Source organism: Tiliqua scincoides, chromosome 5, assembly GCF_035046505.1.
Source record: "Tiliqua scincoides isolate rTilSci1 chromosome 5, rTilSci1.hap2, whole genome shotgun sequence".
Classification (NCBI taxonomy): domain Eukaryota; kingdom Metazoa; phylum Chordata; class Lepidosauria; order Squamata; family Scincidae; genus Tiliqua; species Tiliqua scincoides.
In genome coordinates this window covers 128,276,039-128,302,178 of record NC_089825.1, presented here as the reverse complement: position 1 = coordinate 128,302,178, position 26,140 = coordinate 128,276,039, and the positions used below count along the sequence as shown (strand labels likewise).

Here is a 26,140-nt window from a genome sequence, read left to right as displayed (position 1 = left end):
CCTTGCTCTCATAAGACCTGTTCTCTAGTTTCTTTCAGCATTCGTCCCCAATGGCTCTGCAAAATGTTCTAGGTATGGATCTCCCTTCAAAGGCCCCCCATTGGCCTCTGCCGCCCCCTGGAGGAGTAGTCATACCCCCACCATTCCTGCTGTCCCATGGCACAACAACCCTGGCCTTCCGCTGCAGCCATGGAGTGGTGGCGGCTGCAGATACCCGGTCATCCTGTGGGAGCCTAGTGGCAGATCCATCCTCCCGCAAGGTCATCACGCTCCATCGTCACTTGCTGGCAACCACGTCTGGGACTTCAGCTGACTGTGCCTCTTGGCTCCGTCTCCTACGCTGCTCCCTGCGCCTGAGGCAGCTCCGCGAGGGCCAGCTCCCCAGCGTGGCCGGAGCAGCCAAGCTTCTGGCCTTCCTGTTGCGCGGGTGTCACAACAAGGATCTGTGCGTGGCCACCCTGCTGTGTGGATGGGACCGTTCAGGGCCTAGCCTGCATTACGTCTACAGTGACGGTACGTGCCTCTCTGGGGATGTTTTCGCTGTTGGCTCCGGGTCTCCTTATGCCTATGGGGTGTTGGATGGTGCTTACCGCTATGACCTGCCAATCAATGAGGCTTTTCTTCTGGCCCGCCAGGCTGTGGCTCATGCTGCTCACAGAGATGCGTACTCTGGGGGCAACGTAGATCTCTACCATGTCCGGCCAAGTGGTTGGGTCTGTGTCTCAAGAGAAAATCTGGCTGAAGTCTATCGAGGCTTGGGGCTGACAGCAGAAGAGGATGGGGACCGTGAAGAAAACCAATACGGAGTCAAATAGACCAGTCTAAACCAAGATGGCTCTGTCTGCTCTTTCAAGAAGCAGCACTAATCCAGATCTGGAAATGATCCACCAGTAATCTAGCACAGGGGAGAAAAGCATGGCTGTGACACAGTGGGGGGGGAGGAAGGCGCCGTGTGGACCAAATTCATTTCAGAGCCATCCATGTGAACCACCCTAGGGAACCATGTACCCAGAAGCCAGCACGGGCCAGCCAGTACAAAACAGATACGGACCGCCTTGTGCTTGGTAAACAGAGGAAACAGACATAAACATCAGCGCAACAACCATGAATCAAAAGATGAAATAATTCACCCATATGGGATGGGAGAGAAAGAATCCTCATCACTTGTCATAAACCAGCTCGGGCCAGCATGATCCAGCACAGCAAAGATTATGCTCGCATGAGCAGATGGCAACACGGCATAGATTGCTACACACAAAAGAGCCCTGGGCCAGAGTGAACCTGTGGGGAGTACACCCCATGCTGGTTTTGAACCTGAACCTAGGAGAGACCTGTGCGTTGCCCAGGATAAGCCAGCCCCAACTGAACCCATGTAAACCAGGATTGAAAAGGAGCTGGATCAACCCCTGATGATGGCACCAGGCGAGTCCAGGATTCCTCCATCTGTGTTTTGAATTAGGAAAACAATCAGCAAAGAGCATCTCAACCAGAAATGTCCACTGCTGGTCTTGGTGGACCAGCGAATGGAGCATTGAGACGCAACTGGGAGGCACCAGTGCGGGCCAGGTCAGTGGCAGGCTGCCCACTCCATCATTCGGGGAGTAAATGGGGGGCAGTCTGCACTTTGATTTCCTTCCCCCCTTCCCTCCATGGGCTGGGAACCAGGAACACTGTGATGAGTAGCAATAAAGCTCAGCTTATCTCTTGGTCTCCTTGCTCTGTCCTCCTATGTTCAGTGTCCTTCTCCTGCCCAGTGGCATAGCTGGGGGGGAAGCACTAAGTCTTGTGGGAGCCTCACAGGTGCCCTCCTCCTGCCCAGTGGCGTAGCTAAAGGGGGGAGAAGCACTAAGTCTTGTGGGGAGCCTCCCCTGTGTCCTCCTGCCCAGTGGCATAACTGGGGGGGGAAGTCTAGTGGAAGCCTCACAGGTGTCCTGCTCCTGCCCAGTGGTGTAGCTAAAGGGGGGGGCAAAGCACTAAGTCTTGTGGGGAGCGTCACCGCGGTGTGCAAGCGACCCCCCTTCAGAGCCTTTCCAGGTGGGGGAGGCAAAACGGAGGCCAGGGCCAGGGGAGGGTCCGCTTGCACGCCGCGGTGAGGCTCCCCGCCAGACAGTGCTTTGCCCCCCTCTAGCTACGCCACTGGGCAGGAGAAGGACACAGGTGAGGCTTCCCGCAAGACTTCGTGCCTTGCCCCCTCTGGCTACGCCACTGCTCCCGCCCAGCCCGTATCTCCGCGCGACGGGGCGGAGAGCAGCCAGCCAGAGCCGCTCGTCCCTGCGCACTCGGGGGCTGGCGGGCGTGCTGGGGACGCCGCGCCTTTGTCCGCCGCTATCTTAATTGGCATCAGGCGGCGCTGCTCGCCCGCCCCCTCCCTCTGCCCCTTTCTCCTTCTCCCAGCCCCGCCCCTTGCATGTGCCTGCTCAGAAGCAAGTCCCCTTCAGTCAATGGGGCTCCCTCCCAGGTCAGTGGGACAGGCTGGCAGCCTTAGAGCCCAGTCCCACGCACGTGCCTACTCAGCCGCAAGCCCCATTCTAGTCAGCGGGATTTACTCCCAGGAAAGTGTGGGCAGGATGACAGTCTTAGGGCGTGCACGAGTCTAGTTGGAAGCGCCGTTCGAGTCAACGGGGCTCGCTCCCAGGTATGCGCTGCAGCCTTTCAGCCCCATCCCCTGCCTGTCTACTCAGAAGCAAGTGCCATTCGAGTCAATGGGCCTGACTCCCAGGAAAGCGCTTAGGGGGACAGCCCCTGCGCGTGGCTACGCAGAAGTCAGCGGGTGGGTCTGGCTCCCGGGAAAGTGTGGCCCGGGGGCAGCCTTCCTCCCCTCCCCGGCTCCCTCCTCCGCCCTTCCAGGGCTGCGGCGCTGCTCCCTGCGAGGTGCCGCCCAGCCTGTCCATCAGGCGCCCGCGCCGCGGGGGGCGCTCCATTAGCGGGCTCCGCGGGGGGGCGCGCCAATTATCAGCACTTTGGCTGTTTCACGCTCTGGTGCAGCCGCCACCTGCAGGCGGCGGGGAGGGGGCGAGCGCCGGTGGGGCCGGGAGAAGGGGGCAGCAGGCGCTGGGCCTCAGGAGCGCAGGCCAGAAGCGCTGAGCCCGCGGGCCAAGCCGGGCAGGGAGGAGAGAGGGGCGTGGAAAGGGGCGAAGCCCAGCGGGAAGCAGCCGCCTTCTCACCAGCTGGTGGCTGGAGAGGCAGGTGAGGCAGAGCCTCCCCTTTGGAGTCCTTCGAACAGCACCACCACCTTGGGAGGCAGGGGGTGGGGAGGGAGGTGAGGCAGAGCCTCCCCTCTGAAGTCCTTCAAAAAGCACCGCCACCATGGGAGGCAGGGCAGGGGGTAGATGCAGGTGAGGCAGAGCCTCCCCTCTGGAGTCCTTCGAAAAGCACCACCACTGTGGGAGGCAGGGGGTGGAGAGGCAGGTGACGCAGAGCCTCCCCTCTGGAGTCCTTTGAAAAGCACCACCACCGTGGGAGGCAGGGGGTGGGGAGGCAGGTGAGGCAGCGCCTCCCCTCCAGTGTTCTTCGAAAAGGAAGGCTGCTTGGGTGCCTCCCAGGGTGGCGGCGCTTTTCGAAGGACTCCGGAGAGGAGGCTCTGCCTCACCGGCCTCCCCACCCACCTCATGTAGTCCCAGCCCCTGAAGGGTGAGCTTGTTGTACCCCCTTTCCAGACCAGGGAAAGGAGGTGAGGAGAAGGGAGAGAGAGGTTGGGCCACTGAAAACTGGGCAGAGCTCCTGCCTGCCCAGCACGCTCCCCTCGGAAGTTAATTAATATGCGTGGAGAGAGAGGCGCAGAGGGGACAGGCCCGCCCTCCTCATTTGCATATAAATTAAACTCCAGACCTAGGCTGGCACCAGCAAAGCATCTCTGCCCCACCAGCCCGCTTCCTGCTGCTCCAAGCAAGCCCAGCCCGGCTGCCCTGGTCCAGCCCAGCCCAGGGCCCAGGCCAAACCCTCTGGCAACAGCCCCCCCCAACCACCCTCCTGCATGAACGGTCCTTTTTCGTGTCCAGGTGAGAAGCCAGGTATTCTCACAGCTCATCTGTGAAACCTCAGCACCAGACCCAGCCATATCACGTGGGGTTGCCCGGCTGAGTGCAATTCTGCAGTGGCAGCACTTGAATCTGGCCCCTGGCCGCCTTCCCCGGTAGCAGTGTCAGGCATAACTTTCTGTGAACTTTCCATTGAAAAGCAGTGTATAAATACTGTTAATAACAACAACAACAACAACAACAACAACAACATACTGCCCAGGCACCTGTGGCAGTGACATCACAATATCATGTGACATCATGATGTCATCTCTGTGATGTCATATCCAAGTTCTCCCCAGAGAACATAAGAACAGCCCCACTGGATCAGGCCATAGGCCCATCTAGTCCAGCTTCCTGAATCATACAGTGACCCACCAAATGCCCCAGGGAGCACACCAGATAACAAGAGACCTCATCCTGGTGCCCTCCCTTGCATATGGCCTTCTGACATAGCCCATTTCTAAAATCAGGAGGTTGCGCATACACATCATGGCTTGTACCCCATAATGGATTTTTCCTCCAGAAACTTGTCCAATCCCCTTTGAAAGGCGTCCAGGCCAGACACCATCACCACATCCTGTGGCAAGGAGTTCCACAGACCAGCAACACGCTGAGTAAAGAAATATTTTCTTTTGTCAGTTCTAACTCTCCCAACACTCAATTTGAGTGGATGTCCCCTGGTTCTGGTGTTATGTGAGAGTGTAAAGAGCATCTCTGTATCCACTCTGTCCATCCCCTGCATAATTTTGTATGTCTCAATCATGTCCCCCCTCAAGCGTCTCTTTTCTAGGCTGAAGAGGCCCAAACGCCGTAGCCTTTCCTCATAAGGAAGGTGCCCCAACCCCGTAATCATCTTAGTCACTCTCTTTTGCACCTTTTCCATTTCCACTATGTCTTTTTTGAGATGCGGCGACCAGAACTGGACACAATACTCCAGGTGTGGCCTTACCATAGATTTGTACAACGGAATTATAATATTAGCCGTTTTGTTCTCAATACCCTTCCTAATGATCCCAAGCATAGAATTGGCCTTCTTTACTGCCGCCACACATTGGGTCGACACTTTCATCGAGCTGTCCATCACCACCCCAAGATCTCTCTCCTGATCTGTCACACACAGCTCAGAACCCATCAGCCTATATCTAGATTTTTTGCCCCAATGTGCATGACTGTACACTTACTGACATTGAAGTGCATCTGCCATTTTGCTGCCCATTCTGCCAGAGTTTGGGGTATTGGCAGCTTTGCACTCCCTGTTCCTTCTGTGGGGAGCCTCCACAGGAGAAGGAACAAGGTGGGTGAAGCCACAAGCGCCCCATCCTCTGAGGAGAACCCAGAGGTGACAAGTGGTGCAAGGCAGTCACTTCTAGTTTCTCCCTAGAGGATGGGCTGCTCACTGTAGCAGCTTCACACCTCTATTCCTTCCCCTTCAAAAGGGAGACTACTTACACCTCTGGTGGTAGTCAAGCTGTGCTCAAAGGTGCGCTCCCCACTCCTTGTTTGTGAGGACACAGAAATGGAAAAGAGGGGTAAAGAAGGTTTCAGGTGGTGAGAAATAGGGATATCCCACACTAAGGTGGCCTGTCCCTTGTGCATATCCCACAGCTCGTGGGATGCTCTGTGTAGTGTTCACTCTGTAGCGTAGCTGCCCTTCCTGAGAGGTGATGCCACTTCTGTTGTGGAGCCTGACCACGTACATGGAGGTCTGTTTATGCAGTCAGGATATACTTCCAACGCTGCCCTACCCACCCCCACCCCCTCCAGAATTGAGTGGCCCCTGAGGATGCAGAAACTGGCATCCTGTTGAAGGGTGTAGTTGCGTTTTCAAATTTGCAAAGTGCCTCTCATGAGAATATAAGGAGGAGTTGGAACTAGTGGATCAGGCCCAGCTACTCCAGCACCCCCACAGTAGCCAGGCAGATGCTTCTGGGAAGCCCACGAGCCAGTTATGAAGGCAAGAGCCCTCTCCTTTCATTGATTCCCCAACCGCTGGGACTTGGAGGTACACTGGGCAGGAAGGCTCCATATAGCCATCATGGCTACTAGCCAGTTTTAGACCCCTTCTCCTCCTCCAGTGCGCAATCAGCCTTAAGAAAACACAGGTCATGGTTCAGGATGTGGACTCACCTCCCTGCATTACAATCTCTGCGCATGAACTGGAGGTTGTCCATGACTTTGTGAACCTTGGCTCAACGATCTCCGACACTCTTTCTCTCGATACCGAGCTAAACAAATGCAGTGGTAAAGCAGCTACCACGTTTTCCAGACTCACAAAGGGAGTCTGGTCCAACAAGAAGCTGACGGAACATACCAAGATCCAGGTCTACAGAGCTTGCGTCCTGAGTACACTTCTGTACTGCAGCGAGTCATGGACTCTCAGCTCACAACAGGAGAGGAAACTGAACGCTTTCCACATGTGCTGCCTCCGACGCATTCTCGGCATCACCTGGCAGGACAAAGTTCCAAACAACACAGTCCTGGAACGTGCTGGAATCCCTAGCATGTATGCACTGCTGAAACAGAGACGCCTGCGTTGGCTTGGTCATGTCGTGAGAATGGATGATGGCTGGATCCCAAAGGATCTCCTCTATGGAGAACTTGTGCAAGGAAAGCGGCCTACAGGTAGACCACAGCTACAATACAAGGACATCTGCAAGAGGGATCTGAAGGCCTTAGGAATGGACCTCAACAGGCGGGAAACCCTGGCCTCTGAGTGGCCCGCTTGGAGGCAGGCTGTGCAGCATGGCCTTTCCCAGTTTGAAGAGACACTTGGCCAACAGTCTGAGGCTAAGAGGCAAAGAAGGAAGGCCCATAGCCAGGGAGACAGACCAGGGACAGACTGCACTTGCTCCCAGTGTGGAAGGGAATGTCACTCCCGAATCGGCCTTTTCAGCCACATTAGACGTTGTTCCAGAACCACCATTCAGAGCGTGATACCATAGTCTTTCGAGACTGAAGGTTGCCAACATAAAATCCTCCTCCATGAGTTTGTCTAATTCCCCTTTAAAGTCATTACCTCATCTTGTAGCAGTGAGTTCCATAGATACAAGGCCAAACAATGAATTTGTGGCAGAAGCGAGTCTTGAGCCCAGACTCACCATCCATATATGAACTGGATCTGTGGATATACTTGACTCTCTGCTGGACTCAGTGGGAATTCCAGCCTTCTCACAGATGGTACCAGGTCTGTTTAAACACTGCAAGCAGAAGGATCAGTACTATAGGCTCCCCCATACAGTGGGAGAATTTGTGCTGCAGTTGCTTTAAGAAGCTAAAACGTCACTGTTTTTCTCTTCTGCTTCACTAGCTAGCCATAGGCATCCCAGCGCATTTATTACTAGGCTTAAGGGATGTGTAATTATTGTGTGTGTGTGTGTGTGTGTGTGTGTGTGTGCTTTCAGCCTCCATCTCACTTTAATAATATCACAAGCTATTTCTGAAAAGTGATGTGTTGGGGCTTTTTCCCCCAAGTTGACCTGTAGGGCTTGAGTATTGCAGTTAGTTTCTGAAAAATCAGTGTGTTTTTTAAATGTATTCTTGCCAGCTCCTCCCCCTCCTCCATCTAAGTGGCGGAGGTTTGCCAGAGTAGTGCTGAAGTGCTGTGCCGGCACTTTTTCACCCAGGTGGACTGCGACTCTAGCACTTTCCAAAGGGGCTCAACTTTGGTTCATTTGCTCCCCTGTGGCATTTTGATTCCAAGCAGCAGGGAGGAATGTGAAAACCTGGGCATTTTGAAGGTGTTAATAGCAGTGGGGAGGGGAGAAAGCAAGGAGGACTGCTTGCCAGTTGCCACTGACTTGCTCCTCTCCAGATGCCAGTGTTGCTATTGTCTGGGGAGTGGTGGAAGAAGGAAGATGGAGGTACGGAGCTTTGGCAAGGGGAGAAGAAACCCTCAAGAGTGGAAGAGTCAGGATGGTGGAGGTGTGGGAATGGGGTCTTGGGCCTGGAGTCTTAAACCTGGAAAGCACTGTCCACATCAGGTCTCAGTCCTGGAACATGTGAAGTAATGGCAAAGAAGAAATGCTTTTAAGCATATGTTAAGCGTTTTTATTTTTCCTGCAACACCAGGGAACCTCAACCAGTCTGCCCATATCTGGGACTGACAAGAAGGATTTCTGGAGTGTAAATTCTAGGAGGTCTTAAGCCATGAGAGATGAATTGCTTGCTGGAAGGATTTGTGTCTGGGGAGGGATCCCAGTGTGGAATTGTAGGGTCAGGGGCTACAAGGGAATGCAGTGGGTTAGGTCCTAAGGAAGAAAAGTAATGTGAGGAGGAAGGAATATGCCGGGCAGGAAAGATTGTTGAGGAAGGACCACAAAGCCAGCCCCAGATCCTGTTTTGTTTTTAAATATCAAGAGCCAACATAGGATGTGTGAAATAATCACAAGTGCCTCTGGGCGATGTGTAGAGCACATTTCCCTCAGTGCTGATACACCACTGCCAGCTTGGAGGATTCCAGAGTCAGGGGCACAACTTCTGGGAAGGCTGTGTGGTCCTTCCCCTGACTGTTGGCAGAGGAAAAGCCAAGGAGAGTTTTCAGGCAGTTTTCAGGTTGGCCACGGGCTGTGTAGGAATTAGCACATGTCACACAACTCACTCTGGTATTCTTGAGGCCACCAGGGATAAACAAAAGGATTGGAGAGAACTAAAGCTCTGTGACCTTCCTCCTCTCAGTGTGGTTGCCCTAGCCATTCGGACCTGCATGTGAGTGAGAATAACAGTCTGAATATTTTTTATTTTTTTAATTTCAGTTGCCAGGCATGCAATAGAACAAGGGCATTTTCACTTGCTCTGTCTGTATTATGAATAGACTTTTTGGGCCTTCACCCAAGTACCAGATCTTTTTTTTTCTTTCCCAAAAAATCCTACTGGTTTAACATCTAAAACTCCCCTATCCCCCTCCCCAACATAATTTACCCTTCTTCTCTCGCACCAAAGAGATTCTCACAAAACCATTGCGTTTTTGTGTTGCTATGTAATTGAATTCAGCTTTGGAGACCAGGTGGAGCTGAAATGCCTTTCTCAGTTTTGTGTGCATGGCTTTTAATCCAGTGAAGGTAAATATGGCCCTTTGTCACCTTCCCACATATGCATTAAAAGAGGCTGAGAAAGAGAATCTGGGGAGCGGGCAGTCAGGGAGAGAGGTATTTGGCTGATCCATTTCCTCAGGATGGAGAAAATCTGTTTGAGGTTTGTGTCTTGGGGTTTGGCTTTGATCAGCTGCACATGCTTCAGGTAAAGCTTAAACTGAGTGTTTAAGGAGGGCACCCTAGGTGAGAAGAGAGGCTTAGAAGGGCTAGCTCTTCCAGGACTAGATCCCCCCCCCACTTTCCCACAACTGAACAGCAGCCCAAACAGAAAACACACCCTTGCATTTCTCTCTCTCTCTCTCTCTCTCTCTCTCACACACACACACACACACACACACACACACACACACACACACACGCACACATTATAATGAAGTCTTTTCTTTTAGAAAATAAATTGTTTATTATGAAATTATAACATGGATGCCCCCACCTGACACTGATTATGCTTTAGCTCCCTAGAATAAAATTGTCCTGGATAAGTAAAGTCCCATCACAGAATTGGAAGAAGAGGGCTTTCTCCAGAGGGCAGAGTCCAGGATCAGTTGCCACCTAGGCTGTGTGCCATCCCCACAAATGTCCAGGGTGGGAGGGCAGGGTCAGAGCCCTTGCTCTGGCCTGATCAATTCCACCGGTAGGGCTTGGGGGCTGCAAGTTGTATGAGAGGTAAGTCCATGCTGGCAAGACTGAAGTATTAGGGTCTGGGTGGGGAGGGAGTTTGGCACCAAAGGATTCTGGGAGAGAATGAATGCATAGAATATTTTGTATGGGAGCACGGGAAGGAAAGGAAAGGAAACATAATAAACGTCAGCAATACCATAAATGAAAAAGGGCCCAGCCTATGAATGTGAATAACACAGAGAGAGAAAAACTAACAAGAGGGTGAATGGATGGGGGGGGGTGTGAGCAAGGAAGTAAAGACAGGACAGAGCAGAGTGGACAAGGGTGGGATGAGAACTACGAGCTTGCAGTGAAAGAAAGGAAGAAGCAAAGTTATTTAAAAGGAAGAAAGGAGTGAGAGACTGAAAGATGCGACAAAACCATAGTGGGATGCTACAGAGGAAGGAATTTGGATGAAACCAAAAGTGAAGGCAGAGGAAAAGGATGCGAAGAGAAAGGAAAAGAGCTCTCCAGAGGACACGTTCAACGAAGAACGAGTAAGTCAGTGAACCAAAGAGGAGATCAGAACAAGCAACACAGAAGGAACTTGGGAGGGCTGTTCTCTTCCATGGAGGTGCCCCCCCACATGGTGTCTCTCAGGTTGGGGGTGGCCCTTCAGGAGCACCGTAGAGTTCCGCCAGTGTTCGGAAGAGTGGTCCCCATTCCTCCAGGTACTCGTATCCACCTGCATCGCTGTCGCCAGCGCATGAGGAGCTCGGGGAGCTCAGCGAGCCTGCGGAAGACCCCTGCCCCTCGTAGCCGTACACCTGGATGGAGTCGTAGGGAGGGACGGATGGGTCGGCATCCACCTCACTCAGCCGGGCTGCCAAGAAGCTGGCCACGTCGTGGGGCTGTGGGGGCAGGCGGGCGGGCAAGGAGGGCGGGAAATGTGGGCGAGGCAGCACGTCCCGCCGGAGGAGGCGCCGCTGCTGGGGCGGTGGGGGGGCTGCGTCAGGGTTCTGCAGGGCAGCCATGTCGAAGGCCTCCGTGTCCTCCTCGCCCCCACCCTCGTCGTCGTAAGTGATGATGTTCTCACGGACATCCTCTTCCTCAAAGGGCAGCAGCGCGGCCTGCTTCTGCTTCCGGAGGGCGACAAATAACAACACAAGTGCTGCATGGTTGGGGAGGGGGGGGTGTGCACATGGAGAAGGAAGGGTGGGAAAGGCAAGGGTTAGCAAGACTGAGCACAGCAATCCAGGCAGTGCCAGCTGGACTGAAAGACTCTGGCCTGCCAGAAGCATAGCCAAAGGGGATGCATGGTGAGTATGGCAGGCACTGCAACGCACTGTGTAAGTGGCGCCCTCACCTTTGGAGCCATTTGAGGCAGCATCACTATCACTGCCTGGAATGGCTCCAATGGCAAGGGGGAGAGGCCACTTACCTGGTGCACTGGTGGCGCCTGCCATACTAACCGGGCGTCCCCTCTGGCTATGCTTCTGCAGCCCACCACTAATAGCGCCAGTCCAGCCAGTGCTCTGATCCTGTTCCCGTAGGCACAGTGAGCAGGAGGAGGACTGAGGCAGACGTAGCCCCCTTGTTCCTCCAGCACAAGCCTTGCGCACCAAGCAAGCCTTGCTGTGGCCACCTCCTCACTCTCCCTGCATACCCAGCTGCTGAGGAAAGCCGCCAAGTGTGCTGGGAGATGGGGGAGGAGAGGTAGAGCCCATTCCCGCCCCTCCCCTCCGGCTGCTCTCATCACAGCCTCCTTTGAGCCTGTCCTGTTTCAAATGAACAGGATGAGTGGAGCAGATCTCAGCCGAAGGGAAGGGAGGAGGCGTTCCCTTGCTGCATTCAACTGGAGGCCTCCTGCAGCAGCCAAGCTTCGGCTGGGCTTGAGTACCAGCACCAGAAGGCTGGGGGCCCTAGGGCATGGGGCGCCAGCCATTGCTCAAACTGCCTGAATACATGCACCCTGTATTGCTTTTCTCCCAACCTACACCCTTTTGGATGTCTTTTGTGGAAGCCAGCAGTGTCACACACCCCTAAAAAAGGCTCATGGCTGTTTGCCCCAATCCCCCCATCTGCAGGTGGTCATTCACACAGTTTTGACACCCGCCCTTAATGCCAGACCTGTCTCCTCCGGCCACTTGGCTGTCCCCTTATTGAGCTCATGCACTGGATGTTCCACCTGGATGGAATTCTACATAAAGTGGCCTTTCTGCTGTTGCTCTGCCTGCCCCAGGAGTCCCAGCACTCTTACAGAAGCTCCTCCCCCAGGACTCTTGGTCCCTCCCACTCTTTCTGGAGGTCCACTCTCACAGGCTGGCTAGTTTTCCTTATGGCTGGCTATCCACCCTAGGATGAGCACTCCCTTCCTCATGTTGCTGAAACTCATTCTGCCCATCCACCCTGAGAGCCTTGCACTCTCCATCCACTGCCTCTCCCTTCTCATAGTCCATTCTCACCCAGCAGTGTGCCAACACAGGCAAGGATGGCCAGCAGAGCACCTGTACTGAGACCAGCAGGAGAGCCCAGGGCTTCAGGGCCACAGGTACTCATGGCCCCATCGCGGCGACATCGGCAGATGCTCATTGTCAGGGTAGGGGAACCTGTGCGGGTGGGAGAACCGCCATCCACTAGCTCCAGAGGCACCAGTAAAGATCCCCCTTGCACTGGCAGGCGGGCAGCACGAAGCAGCAAGGAGGCAGAATTATCTGAGGGGGAAGTGCAAGAAAGAAGGATTAGGCCGCCCACCTGGGCTAAGTGCATGCACCAGCCCCTCATAAGAACATAAGAACAGCCCTGCTGGATCAGGCCATAGACCCATCTAGTCCAGCTTCCTGTATCTCACAGCGGACCACCAAATGCCCCAGGGAGCACACCAGATAACAAGAGACCTCATCCTGGTGCCCTCCCTTGCATCTGGCATTCTGACATAGCCCATTCCTAAAAACAGGAGGTTGCACATACACATCATGGCTTGTACCCCGTAATGGATTTTTCCTCCAGAAACTTGTCCAATCCCCTTTTAAAGGCGTCTAGGCTAGCCTTTAAAATATATGACTAGCCCTCAATATATGACTAGCCCTCAATACATGACTAGCACCTGCACCCCCAGGAATGTACCTGTGGCCATGTTCATTCAAGTAGTCCCGTTAGTTTAATGAACCTTGAATGAAGCCTGTTCTATTCTCAGTGAGAGAATAAGGAACACAAGCATGGCAGCCACGAACAGAGAAAGATGTCATGCCCATCTCTTGTACAAGTCTTTATGCAGATTTCAGAATATCCTGAGAAATAGCTGTAATTTTAATTGATTAATTGGTTTATTCCTCTTTGGCTTTCCCATAATAGCTTAAATGCAGAAGCATTCCTGAAAGTGATGATTTTTTTTGTTAATCAAGTTCCTAGTCCACATGGCTGGGGAAATACGTGTCTTGGTGTGCAGGCAGTCAGAAACATTTAAAAGGCAGGTGGAGGGTGTAGTTCTCACCCTTGTTGTCTCGCACGGTGACATTGGGTTCCCTGGCCCCAGGCGGGGAGCGAATGACGATGCGGCTCACATTCCCATCCTCGTCTCGATCCACAGCACGGATCATTTGAATTAGCTGGTCCGGAGGGAGAAGAAGAGGGTGAATTCACGCCACTGGTTGCAAACCACCAGGCCCCACTGGCTTCCCAGACTTGCGGGACGGGCGCAAGGACCCAGCAGGCACTTACGTGGCCAGGGGCAGCATTGTCGCAGACGAAGGGCTCGTAGCTCTGCTCCAGTTGGGGAGGGTTGTCGTTCACATCCAGGATTTGGATGGCCACTTGGACATGGGAGGCCTGCGTAGGGCTGTCTGAGAGCAAGAGCAGCGATGGGGACAGACACGTAAGCCCGCACACAAGATGCAACACGACAAAGAGCAAAGCCGGGTGTCACATGCCGCGGTCCCACCGGTGAGTGACATGCAGACAACACGCAGCCAGCGCACGTCATTAACACAAAAGTGACACGTGATTAATCAAGATCCAGAAACAGCATGCGCAGGCAGGCAACCCAGACCATGTAATGAGCAGTCAGAAGCCAGTGACACAGAATGGCGTGCAAGAGACACGCAGGCATTCATAGCCAAATACAGCAGGGACCACAAAGGAGACATCAAGGCCAGGACAAGCAACCCCCCCCCCCCAGGCATGCAATAATCAGGAGGTAGTTTGCAGTTGAATACACAACCCACACAATAAACCGTGACAGGCACGCAGCCCACATGACCAACATACAACCAGAAGGCAAAGGCATATGTAAAAGCCACAGACACACACAGAATGTATACATCAGTAGGGGTCCCACAGAAAGGGCATTGCCATCACACGCACAAATGGAACAATCGTGACAAAGTGTCGCATGGAGCAAACACAGAACCAGGCAGAAAGAAGTAAAGGCGTGGTGAGAAATACATCCCAAGCACATGCCAACAAGACACAGAGAAGGAAAGAGGCAAAGGGTGACTATTTGCCAATGGGGAAGCGTGACCCACAAGCAGAGGCTGCCCTTCCCCATCAAGGGCTCCCCCTTCCACAGGCCCAAACCCACCTGGCCCTTACCAAGTTCAGTGGCCACCACAGTCATGTTATGCCAGGGCAACACCTCCCGGTCGAGTGGCACAGAGGTGAGAATCGTCCCGTCCTGGGGGTTGATGCTGAAATAGCGCTCGGGATCCGTGTGAGGAAGGATGGAGTATCTGGAAGATTGGGGGGAACCTGGGGTATCAGGTTGTCATGGCAACCAGGTATAAATGGAGCAACTGTTCACACACACACACACACAAACACAACCGGCCTGCCCCACCCCGCTGTTGCAGTACCCCTCTGCTGTTACCGGATGACACTGCTGGGGGAATCAAGGTCCACAGCCATCACCTTGCCCACGAGGGTTCCCAGGGGGCTGTTCTCATACACGGCAAGGTGATACTCCGGGCGGGAGAAGGCAGGGGGTTCATCAGCATCCTCTACAGTGACACGGACAGTGGCCACGTCCTTGAAGGGGCCTTTGCGGATGTATTGGGGGTCAATGAGCGTGTTGGTGGCTTCTACTCGGAAGGTGTAAGAGCGACGGGATTCAAAATCGAGGGGCTGCAGAGAAAGTTTTGAGAGACCAAAATGAAGAAGAGAAGAGGAGGAATGAGGGTGTTACAGTATGAGATCGATACAGAACAGGACACTGACTACCGAGTCCCAGCAGGTAGGAGAACTGGCAGAGAATGAGGGGGTAACACCATAAAGGGGTTCTGTTGAAAGGAACAGAAAGAAAAAGGAGATTGTAGATCCTGCAAGGCTAGAATCAATGTCCAGGACTGGAGGCCACTGCTGGCATAGTACTCGTTCACTGAGTACCCAACTCTGTACATTTTGGATTGAGCTAACTGGATCCCTACCCGTTGGCTGGGAATGATAGGTACAACCTTATTGTAGGCCGACCCCATTTTCTGTGCATTCTGTGGGCAGTTTCCACTGCTGGAACATCAGGACTTACTCCTCTGCTTTTGCTTGTCTTCATCAGCCTCAGCTCCCATCCTTCGTTGCCCATGGGGCACAGACTGGGGGTCCCTGAGGGTAAGGAAGGAAGGAGGTTCAGGGACTCCTAATTCCAGGGCTCAGTGAGAAGGGGGACTCCACCAACCTTTCGTACAGTGATGATCCCATCCTGTCCCAGTGCATCGGTATGAACGATGAAGGCCTCGGCTCCATCTCCTCCGTCCAAGATGCTATAAGCTAGTAATGCATTCTCCCCTTCATCCGGGTCATGGGCCCGCAACCGTCCCACGGCAGAGCCAGGAGGTGCAGTCTCTACCACAGAAAACTGGTAGGAGCCTGGGGATTGGCAATGGGACAAGAAGCAGAACAAACATGCATATGTGGGTCTGTGGAAGACAACATGATATCACTGTCTCGCCCAGGAATTCTGCCTGTCCCGCATGCATTGTACATCGGTACCCTCTGATACAAGAAGCTTCCTCTGCCACCAGCAGTCTCACCAGGTCCTCAGCAAGGATCACATGGGAAGCAGGATGGCATTGCAGGCAGAGTGAACTTCCACATAAATACCTTCCCCTTTTGAACATTCAAGGAGAGGAGAGAGACAGCATACTTCCCCATCTCACATTCCTCACCACTTTGTCCCCTCTACTTTATATATCATAAACATGATGTTCTAGCAAGTGATTTTAGTTCATAATATTTGTAAAACATTTCAGTTGCTTTGGAATGCCAAGCTCTGTTCACTGTTGGCAACCTTCAGTCTCGAAAGACTATGGTATCGCGCTCTGAAAGGTGGTTCTGGAACAGCGTCTAGTGTGGCTGAAAAGGCCGATTCGGGAGTGACAATCCCTTCCACACTGGGAGCAAGTGCAGTCTGTCCCTGGTCTGTCTCCCTGGCTATGGGCCTTCCTTCTTTGCCTCTTTGCCTCAGACTGTTGGCCAAGTGTCTCTTCAAACTGGGAGAGGCCATGCTGCACAGCCTGCCTCCAAGCGGGCCGCTCAGAGGCCAGGGTTTCCCACTTGTTGAGGTCCACTCCTAAGGCCTTCAGATCCCTCTTGCAGATGTCCTTGTATCGCAGCTGTGGTCTACCTGTAGGGCGCTTTCCTTGCATGAGTTCTCCATAGAGGAGATCCTTTGGGATCCGGCCATCATCCATTCTCACGACATGACCGAGCCAACACAGGCGCCTCTGAACAAAATCTTGCAACAGTAGATTAGATTGTAAAAAAATCTGTCCTGGGCACCTTGTACTTCTCCTTCTTGCAAAGGGAATAATTAAGAGCCAACTATGACACTTTCACAGGTGCATAGCTCAGGTCTTGCAACAGCCCTGAGCTGTGGAGTAATTCAAATGCACTAAAGTTAACTATCCTGCAAAGAACCTGGAAAGCTCATCAAAGAGCCCAGCATTTGAGCTTTGTTTTGGGGTTATTATTCTGAGGGCACAATCCTAACCAGGTGTACTCAGAAGTAAGTCCCTATTTTGTTCAATGGAGCTTACTCTCAGGAAAGTGTGGTTAGGATTGCAGCCTGATTCTGCAAGTTCAGCTCAGGTATCTGAAATGGCCAGGTCAATCCCTAAAGTCCACCAAATCCATACAAGGCTAACCTTTGCTTTCCCTGGCATTTTCAGTCCATAGTTAAGTGCCCCCCACAATTAAGGTGAAAACTCCATACCGTTGCAACGTTTAAGAGCCAGTTTGCTAACCAAATCTTTCCAACTCACTCTGCGGGAAACGGGGTGGATTGTCATTGACATCGCTGAGTGTGACAGTGACCGTTGTGCTTCCTGACAAACCCCCAGCATGGCCCCCCATGTCTTTGGCCTGCACCACCACGAGGAATTCCTGTTGCGTTTCTCGGTCCATATTGGGGGTTGCTGTCCGAATCACACCTGTCATCACGGAGGAGCAAGAGGAATGTAAGAGAGCAAAAGTGGCAGAAGGGCTGCTGAATGAAGGATCAGGACAAATTAATATTGCCACACCCAAACAAACGTTCCTTACAGAATCTCAATCAATCTCATGCCAAGTAGAGGCAGTGATACAGGAAAGGATGTGGAAGGTTGGACAATTCTCTCAAACCATCCTCTGAAGTACAGTCACATAAATACCTCCACAGTGCCTGTTCATTAATGCTTAGCTTCTCAGTCTACCTACCTATCCCTCCCAACTCAGGGAAACTAGCTTAATGGGATACAGATGGGGATAAATGCATGAGTACTTGGTCTATTTACTCCTGTGGTTCCAAAGTACAAGTGATACACAATCCCTCACAGTCAGCACTTGGAGCTCCTCCTTCATCACCTTGGTGGGGCTTAATTTTAGCAAGCCTGAACCCACAGAATCTGTTCTCAAGAGCAGGATCAAGCCCTGGAAACAAGAAATATAAACATGGAATTGACCAGGAGCCTTATCCAAAGATTCTAGAGATTGGGTGGCAGGTGACGCTCAATCCTTTGTCATTCCTGGTCTAAATAAGCCATTCACTACCTAGCCAACTCTACCAGTTCGTGCCAAACTGGTGCCCCACAATGATGTAGAAATTCACCAACCTGTCCCAGGTTCTATACGCACACTAACAAAGAGATGTCCCCCTGCCCCAGTGCCTCCTTTCCTCCCACAAAAGGATGACATTCATACCGTTGCCCTCCACCCCACATCTGTCCCCCCTCCCCATCGTGTACCCGTCTGGGGGTCGACGGAGAAGAACGGCAACCCCTCGAGTACCGTATAGACCAGCTTGGCGCTGTTCCCATAGGCCGGATCATCCGCATCGTGGGCCGTTACCTGGATCACTGAGGTACCTGCAAAGATGGGGCAGAAGAGAAAAGACACAAACTAATTAGTGAAGAGACTGGGTGCATGTGTGCGAGAGAGAGAGAGGCAACTAGTTGTGTCATAAGTTGGCACGAGTAGGCTTTCCATCTTAGCTGCTAAGCTGCGATTGCATTAGAAAGAACATAGTGGTAAAAACATTGAAAAGCAGAATCCATAAATGCAGAAACTTGGCGATGTCCCTCCTGGATAATAACAGAGTTCAGAATAAACTAAAGAAATTCTTAGGTAGCAGATTTATGCCCAGTGATAGAAATTGTCCTCCATTGCAGAGCTATCAGCCGTTTTTAGAATTCCGCTGCTACTCGCTGTGATGGTTTATCTGTTATTTTGCTATACTTCCTCTTTTTGTTTACCGTTGTGCTTTTATAATAACGTTGCGAGCTACCTTGATATATATTCTGATAAGACAGGATATAAATCCTTATCATGAGTAAATACATCAATAACTAATAGCATTTACTGGTACAAGGTGTGGGGGTGGCCACTGAGGGCCAAACTGCACTTTACACCACCACTCACAGCCTGGGAATACCTGAGTCCGTCCACCCGCCCCCAAAACTGCAGCTGCAAGGGCTCAAACCGGATCATTACCACAATGCGAGGAAAGGACTAGTGCCTACTCTCCTCATACCCAAGGGCACCAATCTGTCCCTTACCCCCTAACTGCTCTGGGGAAGGGGACGCAAGCACAGCAGGGCCAATGAAGTGCTTGATGTAACACATAGTTTGGCCCTAGTGATGTCTCCTCACAAGGGCCTAGAGCATTGGATAAAGGGGTTGTCTACCACTGGCTATTGACAATGACAGCTGTGTGGAACCTCCATGTTTAGAGGCCAATAGGGATGTGGGCTGTGGGGGGGGTGGCGGCAGGTGAGCCAGAACCGTCCCACTTGAGTCATTCAAAAAGTGCCACCAACACCATGTGAGGTGTGCAAGCATTCACAATCCATGTGCTTTAACACACCCACACAGGGGCGGTGATGCTTTCTGAAGGACTCCAGTAGGGCGGCTCTGCCTCACCTGCCATCCCCCCCCCCCCACACCACACATCCCTAGAGGCCAAATATGGGGAGAAGGAAAAACAAGAGGGAAGGTCTTTTGCCTTCATGCCTTCCTTCTGGACTGCCTGGAGGCATCAGGTTAGCCACTGTGGGGAAACAGAAACAGAGGCTGGACTGTGTGGCCCTGTAGTCTGAACCAGGAGGGCTCTTCTCATACACAGCCAGGACATGTAAGTCCGGTGAGCAAATAGGCGCTGAATCGGATGCATGCATTTTTCATTTCTGCAATTCGCACCCCACCACATGGGTCAAAAGAGTCCCCAGGGCAGCCAATGGCATCTAAAATATTCTTTTTTAATAAAAACAACCAATCCACACATTAAAAAAAATAGAAGAACAACTATAACCTACCCAAATCAAACAATAGTTTTCCAAGGGAGAAGGCCAGGCGAGAAACTCCTCCAGATCTTTGTGCAACAGAACGCTTTTTGCTGGCAGACTGAACCCTCCTGCATTCTCAAATTAGGTTCCAGGAGGTGCAAACATGAATCAAACTGTTTCACAGAAGCATCTGCCTGCCCAAAATAGTCACCCACAGGGGAGGCAGCCTGCCGCGTCTCTGAGTGATTCCTGACTGCCACCCTCCAATTAGCCTCCTCAGGGGACATGAAATTTCTGCTGTGAGTCGGCAGGGGGTGTGACCAGATCATTCCATCTCCCTCTTTCTCATGTACACCCACACAAGGAATGTAAGGCTGCCCCTTGCATCTCTTCCTGAGACATTCCTCTGATCTGATCCTGCCTCTTTTCAATCAGGAGACACATCCAGATGGATGAACTGAGACCCGGGGGGAGGTAGGACCCTCTGAGTCTGGGTAATGCTTCCTCTTGCACCACTAAAAAGAAATTTGAGGGCAGCAAGAGTAGGGCTGGCCCAAGACTTCCTGGTGCCTGAGTTGGGATGCCAAAGGCAAGATTACTTCTCAGTGACCAATTTGGGTAGAATTATGCCCGCCAACTTTTTGACAGAAGTCTGATCTGTAGATATTAGTAAGATCAAATGCCGATCGCCATGCTGGAAGGAGAAGCAGCTGCTGATCTCAGCAAACCAAATCGCTTTCATAGTCAGAGGAGCAAGACAGACCCAGGTTTACCTGCTCAGTTACAGACAACTCCACAAAGTCAGGCCGCTTATGACTGCAGCTTGCTGTGGGACACTGGTTGGACAGTGCTTTGGCTGTGAGAAGGGCAACTGAGCTCCTGTGGGAGGAGATGGGAAGGGGAGGAATCAGAGCACCCTCCCTGATGATAATCTGCAGGAGGGTTTTTCTTCCCCCTTCTCCACTTTCTGTCTTCTCGCTGGGGATGGGATAGGGAGGCGGCCAGCAAAGTGGAGAAGGGGGATGAGTTTCAAACTTGCTGCAGATCTAGCAGGCTGGAGCTGCGTCCTCTGTGCAGGGAAAGCCAGTTCTGAGCTGTTGGTTTGCACACCAGTTTGATTTCTGTGACTAACACGTTTTCAGTGAACACCTACAGCTAAAACAGATGGATGTCCTACGAGCCTCAAGAATTGTTCTCTCCCACCGGGAAAGATTTTTCTGTGGGTCAGCAAAGGGTGTGCCACACTCACCCACGTTGCTCATCTCGGGCACCGTAGCATGGTACGGGCCTTGCAGGAAGACTGGTGGGTTGTCATTGATGTCTTGAACCTTGATAATGAACTCGGATGGCGGCTCTAGGGGCCGGTTGGAGGCCCGATCCACAGCCTGAGCCAGCAGCGTATATTGCGCTTTCTCCTCCCGGTCCAGTGTTTTGGTGACGTGGATGTTTCCGGTCTTCTCGTCAATCACAAAGACTGTGCCTGCGCCCTCTCCAGTCAGCACGTACTTGATACGGCCCTCCCCGCGGTCCACATCTGTGTGAAGCTGGCAGAGAAATAGAGCAGAGAGACAGAAGCTGGCAAAATTATCCATATCCTTGTGTGCTAAGCGGTTTTGTGGTGTTAGAAGTGGCGGTAAAGCCACCAGCGAGAGGCTCTCTGGCTGCCATTGGTCAAATCACTCTGATCTTGGGGGGGGGATTGAAATTGCTGACATTTAAGAATGCTTATACATATAAGAGAATTCAAGGCCTCTGTACAATGTACAAAACCTCTTGTGTTTTGTACAAAACCACTCAGCATGTGGTCGGTCTGTGGAACTCCTTGCCACAGGATGTGGTGCTGGCGTCTAGCCTAGACACCTTTAAAAGGGGATTGGACAAGTTTCTGGAGGAAAAATCCATTACGGGGTACAAGCCATGATGTGTATGCGCAACCTCCTCATTTTAGAAATGGGCTATGTCAGATGCAAGGGAGGGCACCAGGATGAGGTCTCTTGTTATCTGGTGTGCTCCCTGGGGCATTTGGTGGGCCGCTGTGAGATACAAGAAGCTGGACTAGATGGGCCTATGGGCTGATCCAGTGGGGCTGTTCTTATGTCTTATGTCCTTAAACTACAATTCCCAGGAAGCCTTGCAGGTCTCATGTTATCTGGTGTGCTCCCTGGGGCATTTGGTGGGCCGCTGTGAGATGCAGGAAGCTGGACTAGATGGGCCTATGGCCTGATCCAGTGGGGCTGTTCTTATGTTCTTATGTGTTAGTCTCCCCACCTTTCACCAGCCAGCTGGTTCGTGTCAGTGGCATAGCTAGAGGGGGTGCAAAGCACCAAATTTTGCAGGGAGCCTCATCATAGCATGCCAGAGGCCCTTCCCCCTCCCCTTTGGAGCCATTCCAGACATAGCCTCCGTTTTGGTCCCACTGCCCAGAATGGCTCCAAAGGGGAGGGGGAGGGGCCTCTTGAACGCCACTGTGAGGCTCCCTGCAAAACAGTGCTTTGCGCCCTCTCTAGGTATGCCATTGGCTAGTGCAATAGAGGAGGGAGATGCACTGAGGTTGGTAACAGCAGTTTTTCTAAAGGAGCTCATGGGTGAGGTGCAGTTTGATTTACAGACTTCCTGAAGACAGAAATGCAAATCTATTACTGCTTCTGCAACCAAGACAATAAATACCTTTGAGTTAGATTCAGTCCTGGCTTTTGTTTGTTTAATGCAAAGATTTTCAATGTTTTTCTTCTCAAGCGCACGGACCTCTGTGGTCTTCTTTACGGCCTTCACTTCTAGTGATGCTACTTCCAGCTTCTGGGAGACTCTTCTGGGTTCTGCAGCTCTGATTCAATTTGTAGTAACAAATTGTGTGTCCCTCTTCCTCTGCCAGCAGAGGAAGCAACAATTCATTACTACAGACACTTGCCCTTGAAACAGAGCTGCAGAACCCGGAAGAGTTTTTCAGAAGTTCTCAACCGCTGTGCCCCAAAGTCCCACGGCACCCCAGTGTGTCATGGCACACTGGTTGAAACTCACTGGTGGTGGTGGTTGGCAACCTTCAGTCTCGAAAGACTATGGTATAAGCCTACAGCACCCAGTATTCCCAGGCGGTCTCCCATCCAAGTACTAACCAGGCCTGACCCTGCTTAGCTTCCAAGATCAGATGAGATTGGGCATGTGCAGGCTAACAGTTGCTGTCTGGTTGAATGGAATTGTCTCAGTCAATTCCAGGAAGATGTTGCATGTGTTTTGAGGGAAATCAGAATTCTCCAAGAAAATCTGGCAGCACTGGGGAAGGCAAGCAGGGTTTAGGGAAAGAGAAGTCAAGAAAACAGAGGTGCACGAAAGGGACACAAGGGGAACGGCAGAAAGAGAAGGCCTGTTTGGGAGGAGTGCATAAGAACATAAGAACAGCCCCACTGGATCAGGCCATAGGCCCATCTAGTCCAGCTTCCTGTATCTCACAGCGGCCCACCAAATGCCCCAGGGAGCACACCAGATAACAAGAGACCTCATCCTGGTGCTCTCCCCTACATCTGGCATTCTGACTTAACCCATTCCTAAAATCAGGAGGTTGCGCATACACATCATGGCTTGTACCCCATAATGGATTTTTCCTCCAGAAACTCGTCCAATCCCCTTTTAAAGGCGTCTAGGCTAGACGCCAGCACCACATCCTGTGGCAAGGAGTTCCACAGACCGACCACTCGCTGAGTAAAGAAATATTTTCTTTTGTCTGTCCTAACCCGCCCAACACTCAATTTTAGTGGATGTCCCCTGGTTCTGGTATTATGTGAGAGTGTAAAGAGCATCTCCCTATCCACTCTGTCCATCCCCTGCATAATTTTGTATGTCTCAATCATGTCCCCCCTCAAGCGTCTCTTTTCTAGGCTGAAGAGGCCCAAACGCCGTAGCCTTTCCTCATAAGGAAGGTGCCCCAGCCCCGTAATCATCTTAGTTGCTCTCTTTTGCACCTTTTCCATTTCCACTATGTCTTTTTTGAGATGCGGCGACCAGAACTGGACACAATACTCCAGGTGGGGCCTTACCATAGATTTGTACAACGGCATTATAATACTAACCGTTTTGTTCTCAATACCTTTCCTAATGATCCCAAGCATAGAATTGGCCTTCTTCACTGCCACCGCACATTGGGTCGACACTTTCATCGACCTGTCCACCTCCACCCCAAGATCTCTCTCCTGATCTGTCACAGACAGCTCAGAACCCATCAGCCTATATCTAAAGTTTTGATTTTTTGCCCCAATGTGCATGACTTTACACTTACTGACATTGAAGCGCATCTGCCATTTTGCTGCCCATTCTGCCAGTCTGGAGAGATCCTTCTGGAGCTCCTCACAATCACTTCTGGTCTTTACCACTCGGAAAAGTTTGGTGTCGTCTGCAAACTTAGCCACTTCACTGCTCAACCCTGTCTCCAGGTCATTTATGAAGAGGTTGAAAAGCACCGGTCCCAGGACAGATCCTTGGGGCACACCGCTTTTCACCTCTCTCCATTGTGAAAATTGCCCATTGACACCCACTCTCTGCTTCCTGGCCTCCAACCAGTTCTCAATCCACGAGAGGACCTGTCCTCTAATTCCTTGGCCTTCCTTCCTTTGCCAAGTGCAAAGTCCTTGGCCTTCCTTCCTTTGCCAAAGTTAGGAATGCGTGCCAGGATCTTGGCTACTTTGTTGTGCTCCACCTGCCCTCCATCCCAAACTGAGGCTCACCCTGCCAATGAGGACGGGTTCCGGTCCAGCATACTCCTCGATGACAAAGAACTGGTTCCAGACCCAGCTGCGACGGGACCTCAGCAGGGGCCGCTCCCAGCGCTGAGACGAATTTCCTCGGAAGGATCCAGTCTTGGTTCCCTGGCTAGGGGGCGCAAGGCGGCCCGCACAGCCACAGCCCCCTAGCCAGGCCAGCAGGAGCTGCAGAAAGCTGGCCATGGCTCAGTCCTGCAGTTCACTCCTCCTGAAGGGGGGGTGCCACTCCTCCGTTTGGTCCATAGGGAACAGCTACCCCATCTGGGTGAATCTGTGGAAGGTGGGAAGAGAGAGCGGACACTGGAGAACAGCCAGCCAGCCAACCCGATCGCATGCAATCATGTACTTGCTCATCCATCCCTGCCCACAATCAGTGACTGCATCATACGGTCAATCCATCAAGGCGACAACTTCTCTTCCTCAGGCTGTCTTTCATCTGAAAGGGACAGAGGTGGTGAGAGGAGAAGCAGGAGCAGGGGAGGTGCGGCAGCGATGGGCTCCCTGCTCCTGCTGCGGCCTGGAAGGCAGCATGGCAATCCCGATGCGCTCTTTCAGCTCACAGCATCACACCCATGCATGAGGCAAGAGACATGCCCCAGCATCCAGCTCAATATCACATAGGGGCCTGTGGCTCAGTCCTGGCCTCGCACACGGACTGCGGCACAAGCAAGGCTTGGCTGTCTCTGGAAAGCAAACAGGAACCTTTGGTGCTGGGAGCACATTTACCGAATGCCAAAAGTTGGTGGCACGTGGGGTGAACTGGCCCCACAGAATGTGATGATCCTGCTGCACCTTCTCATCCTGGCTCACAGCTCCGGGGCCTTCTCAGGCAAGGCTGTCAGCCCTCCACAAATGCCTGCAACGTTCAGGGCCTGGACCTTTTGGGCCAACCCTAGAAGTCACCTCCAGCCTCAAAGGTGGGGCAGCCTGGACACTTTTCTCAGCTGTTGAGAGCAAGATGTGGATGTGCTGAGAGGTGGTTGGGATTGTGTCACATTGGGGACCAGTGTGTTGTCTGTGCACTTGTGTCTTTAACCCCGTGCTGCCTGCTTGCAATTCAGCAGACCGTAGCAAAGTCCCCATTGGACTGCAGCAGTCTCCCCCCCCCCCCCGTCCCCAGGAAAGCCCCCTGTTCTGTGTCTTTCCACTGCTCTCCCTAGACCCACTCATCCATCCTGCTTCTTCCCTGGCCCCCTCTCCCTTCCCTTCCTGGAACCCGTCTACCCACAGCAGCCTGCTCATCTCATCTGCCCGAGTGGGCAATGTTCCTTCCAGCCATTAAGTCTTCCTCCACCCCTCCCCACACGTCCCTCTCTAGCCCACCCACCCATCTCCTTAAACACAGGGCACTCATCCACCGAGCTCCTCAATGTGCCTGTCACTCCACACGCCTGCCCATCACCAACCTGTCCGCAGAAAGCACTTAACTATGCATCTTCTCTAAGCCATCTGCCCAGCCATCCGTCCAGCCGTGCAGATTATTTATCAGCCCATCCGCCGCCGCTGCCGCGCCCCCTCCCCCCCCCCGCACTCAGGCTCTCACTTTCCCTCGCCTCCTGTCTCCCTTCTACATTCCCCTCAGGTCCTGCTCCCCGGGCCGCCCCGCAGATGAGAGAGGGAGGAATGATGGATGGAGTCAGGAAAGGACAGGCGGGGAGATAAAACAGCAGTTGCAACAAAGGGCAGAACAAGGCAGCCAGGCGGCCCCTCCCTCTTCTCTGTTTGAAAAAGAGATCTGGAAGCAAAGCGGCCTAGTTTGGGGCCACTGGTGACTGTGGGCAGGGGCAGGCTCATGCCACACTTGAGTTGAGCAGTGGCATCGCCAGCCACCCTGGAGTCCGGGGCAAAGATAAAAATGATGCCCCCCATGTCACATCTGGAAGTGACATCACGCTGGTGGTTGTTTCAATTGAAAAATAAAAAAATCCAGCCCC

The 26,140-nt window shown here is 52.6% G+C and overlaps 2 protein-coding genes and 1 pseudogene across 2 annotated transcripts; 1 reads left to right on the top strand and 2 right to left on the bottom strand.

Annotated features, from left to right (window-relative positions):
• The first annotated feature begins 74 nt into the window (after nucleotides 1-74).
• PSMB11 (proteasome subunit beta 11) lies at nucleotides 75-9,772 on the top strand. The gene is made up of 2 exons (XM_066630426.1): nucleotides 75-753; nucleotides 9,609-9,772. The coding sequence occupies exons 1-2, from the start codon at nucleotides 75-77 to the stop codon at nucleotides 9,770-9,772; spliced, it is 843 nt and encodes a 280-aa protein (XP_066486523.1).
• Nucleotides 9,544-24,389, bottom strand: CDH24 (cadherin 24). The gene is made up of 11 exons (XM_066631202.1): nucleotides 24,171-24,389; nucleotides 20,705-20,999; nucleotides 17,920-18,039; nucleotides 16,960-17,127; nucleotides 15,375-15,565; nucleotides 14,574-14,827; nucleotides 14,300-14,436; nucleotides 13,430-13,551; nucleotides 13,203-13,317; nucleotides 12,175-12,423; nucleotides 9,544-10,880 (listed from the first exon to the last, which is right to left on the bottom strand). Exons 1-11 carry the CDS (start codon nucleotides 24,387-24,389, stop codon nucleotides 10,366-10,368), a joined length of 2,385 nt encoding a protein of 794 aa, XP_066487299.1. The 3' UTR covers nucleotides 9,544-10,365.
• On the bottom strand, nucleotides 22,520-22,636 carry LOC136655141 (5S ribosomal RNA; annotated as a pseudogene).
• Nucleotides 24,390-26,140: the final 1,751 nt, after the last annotated feature.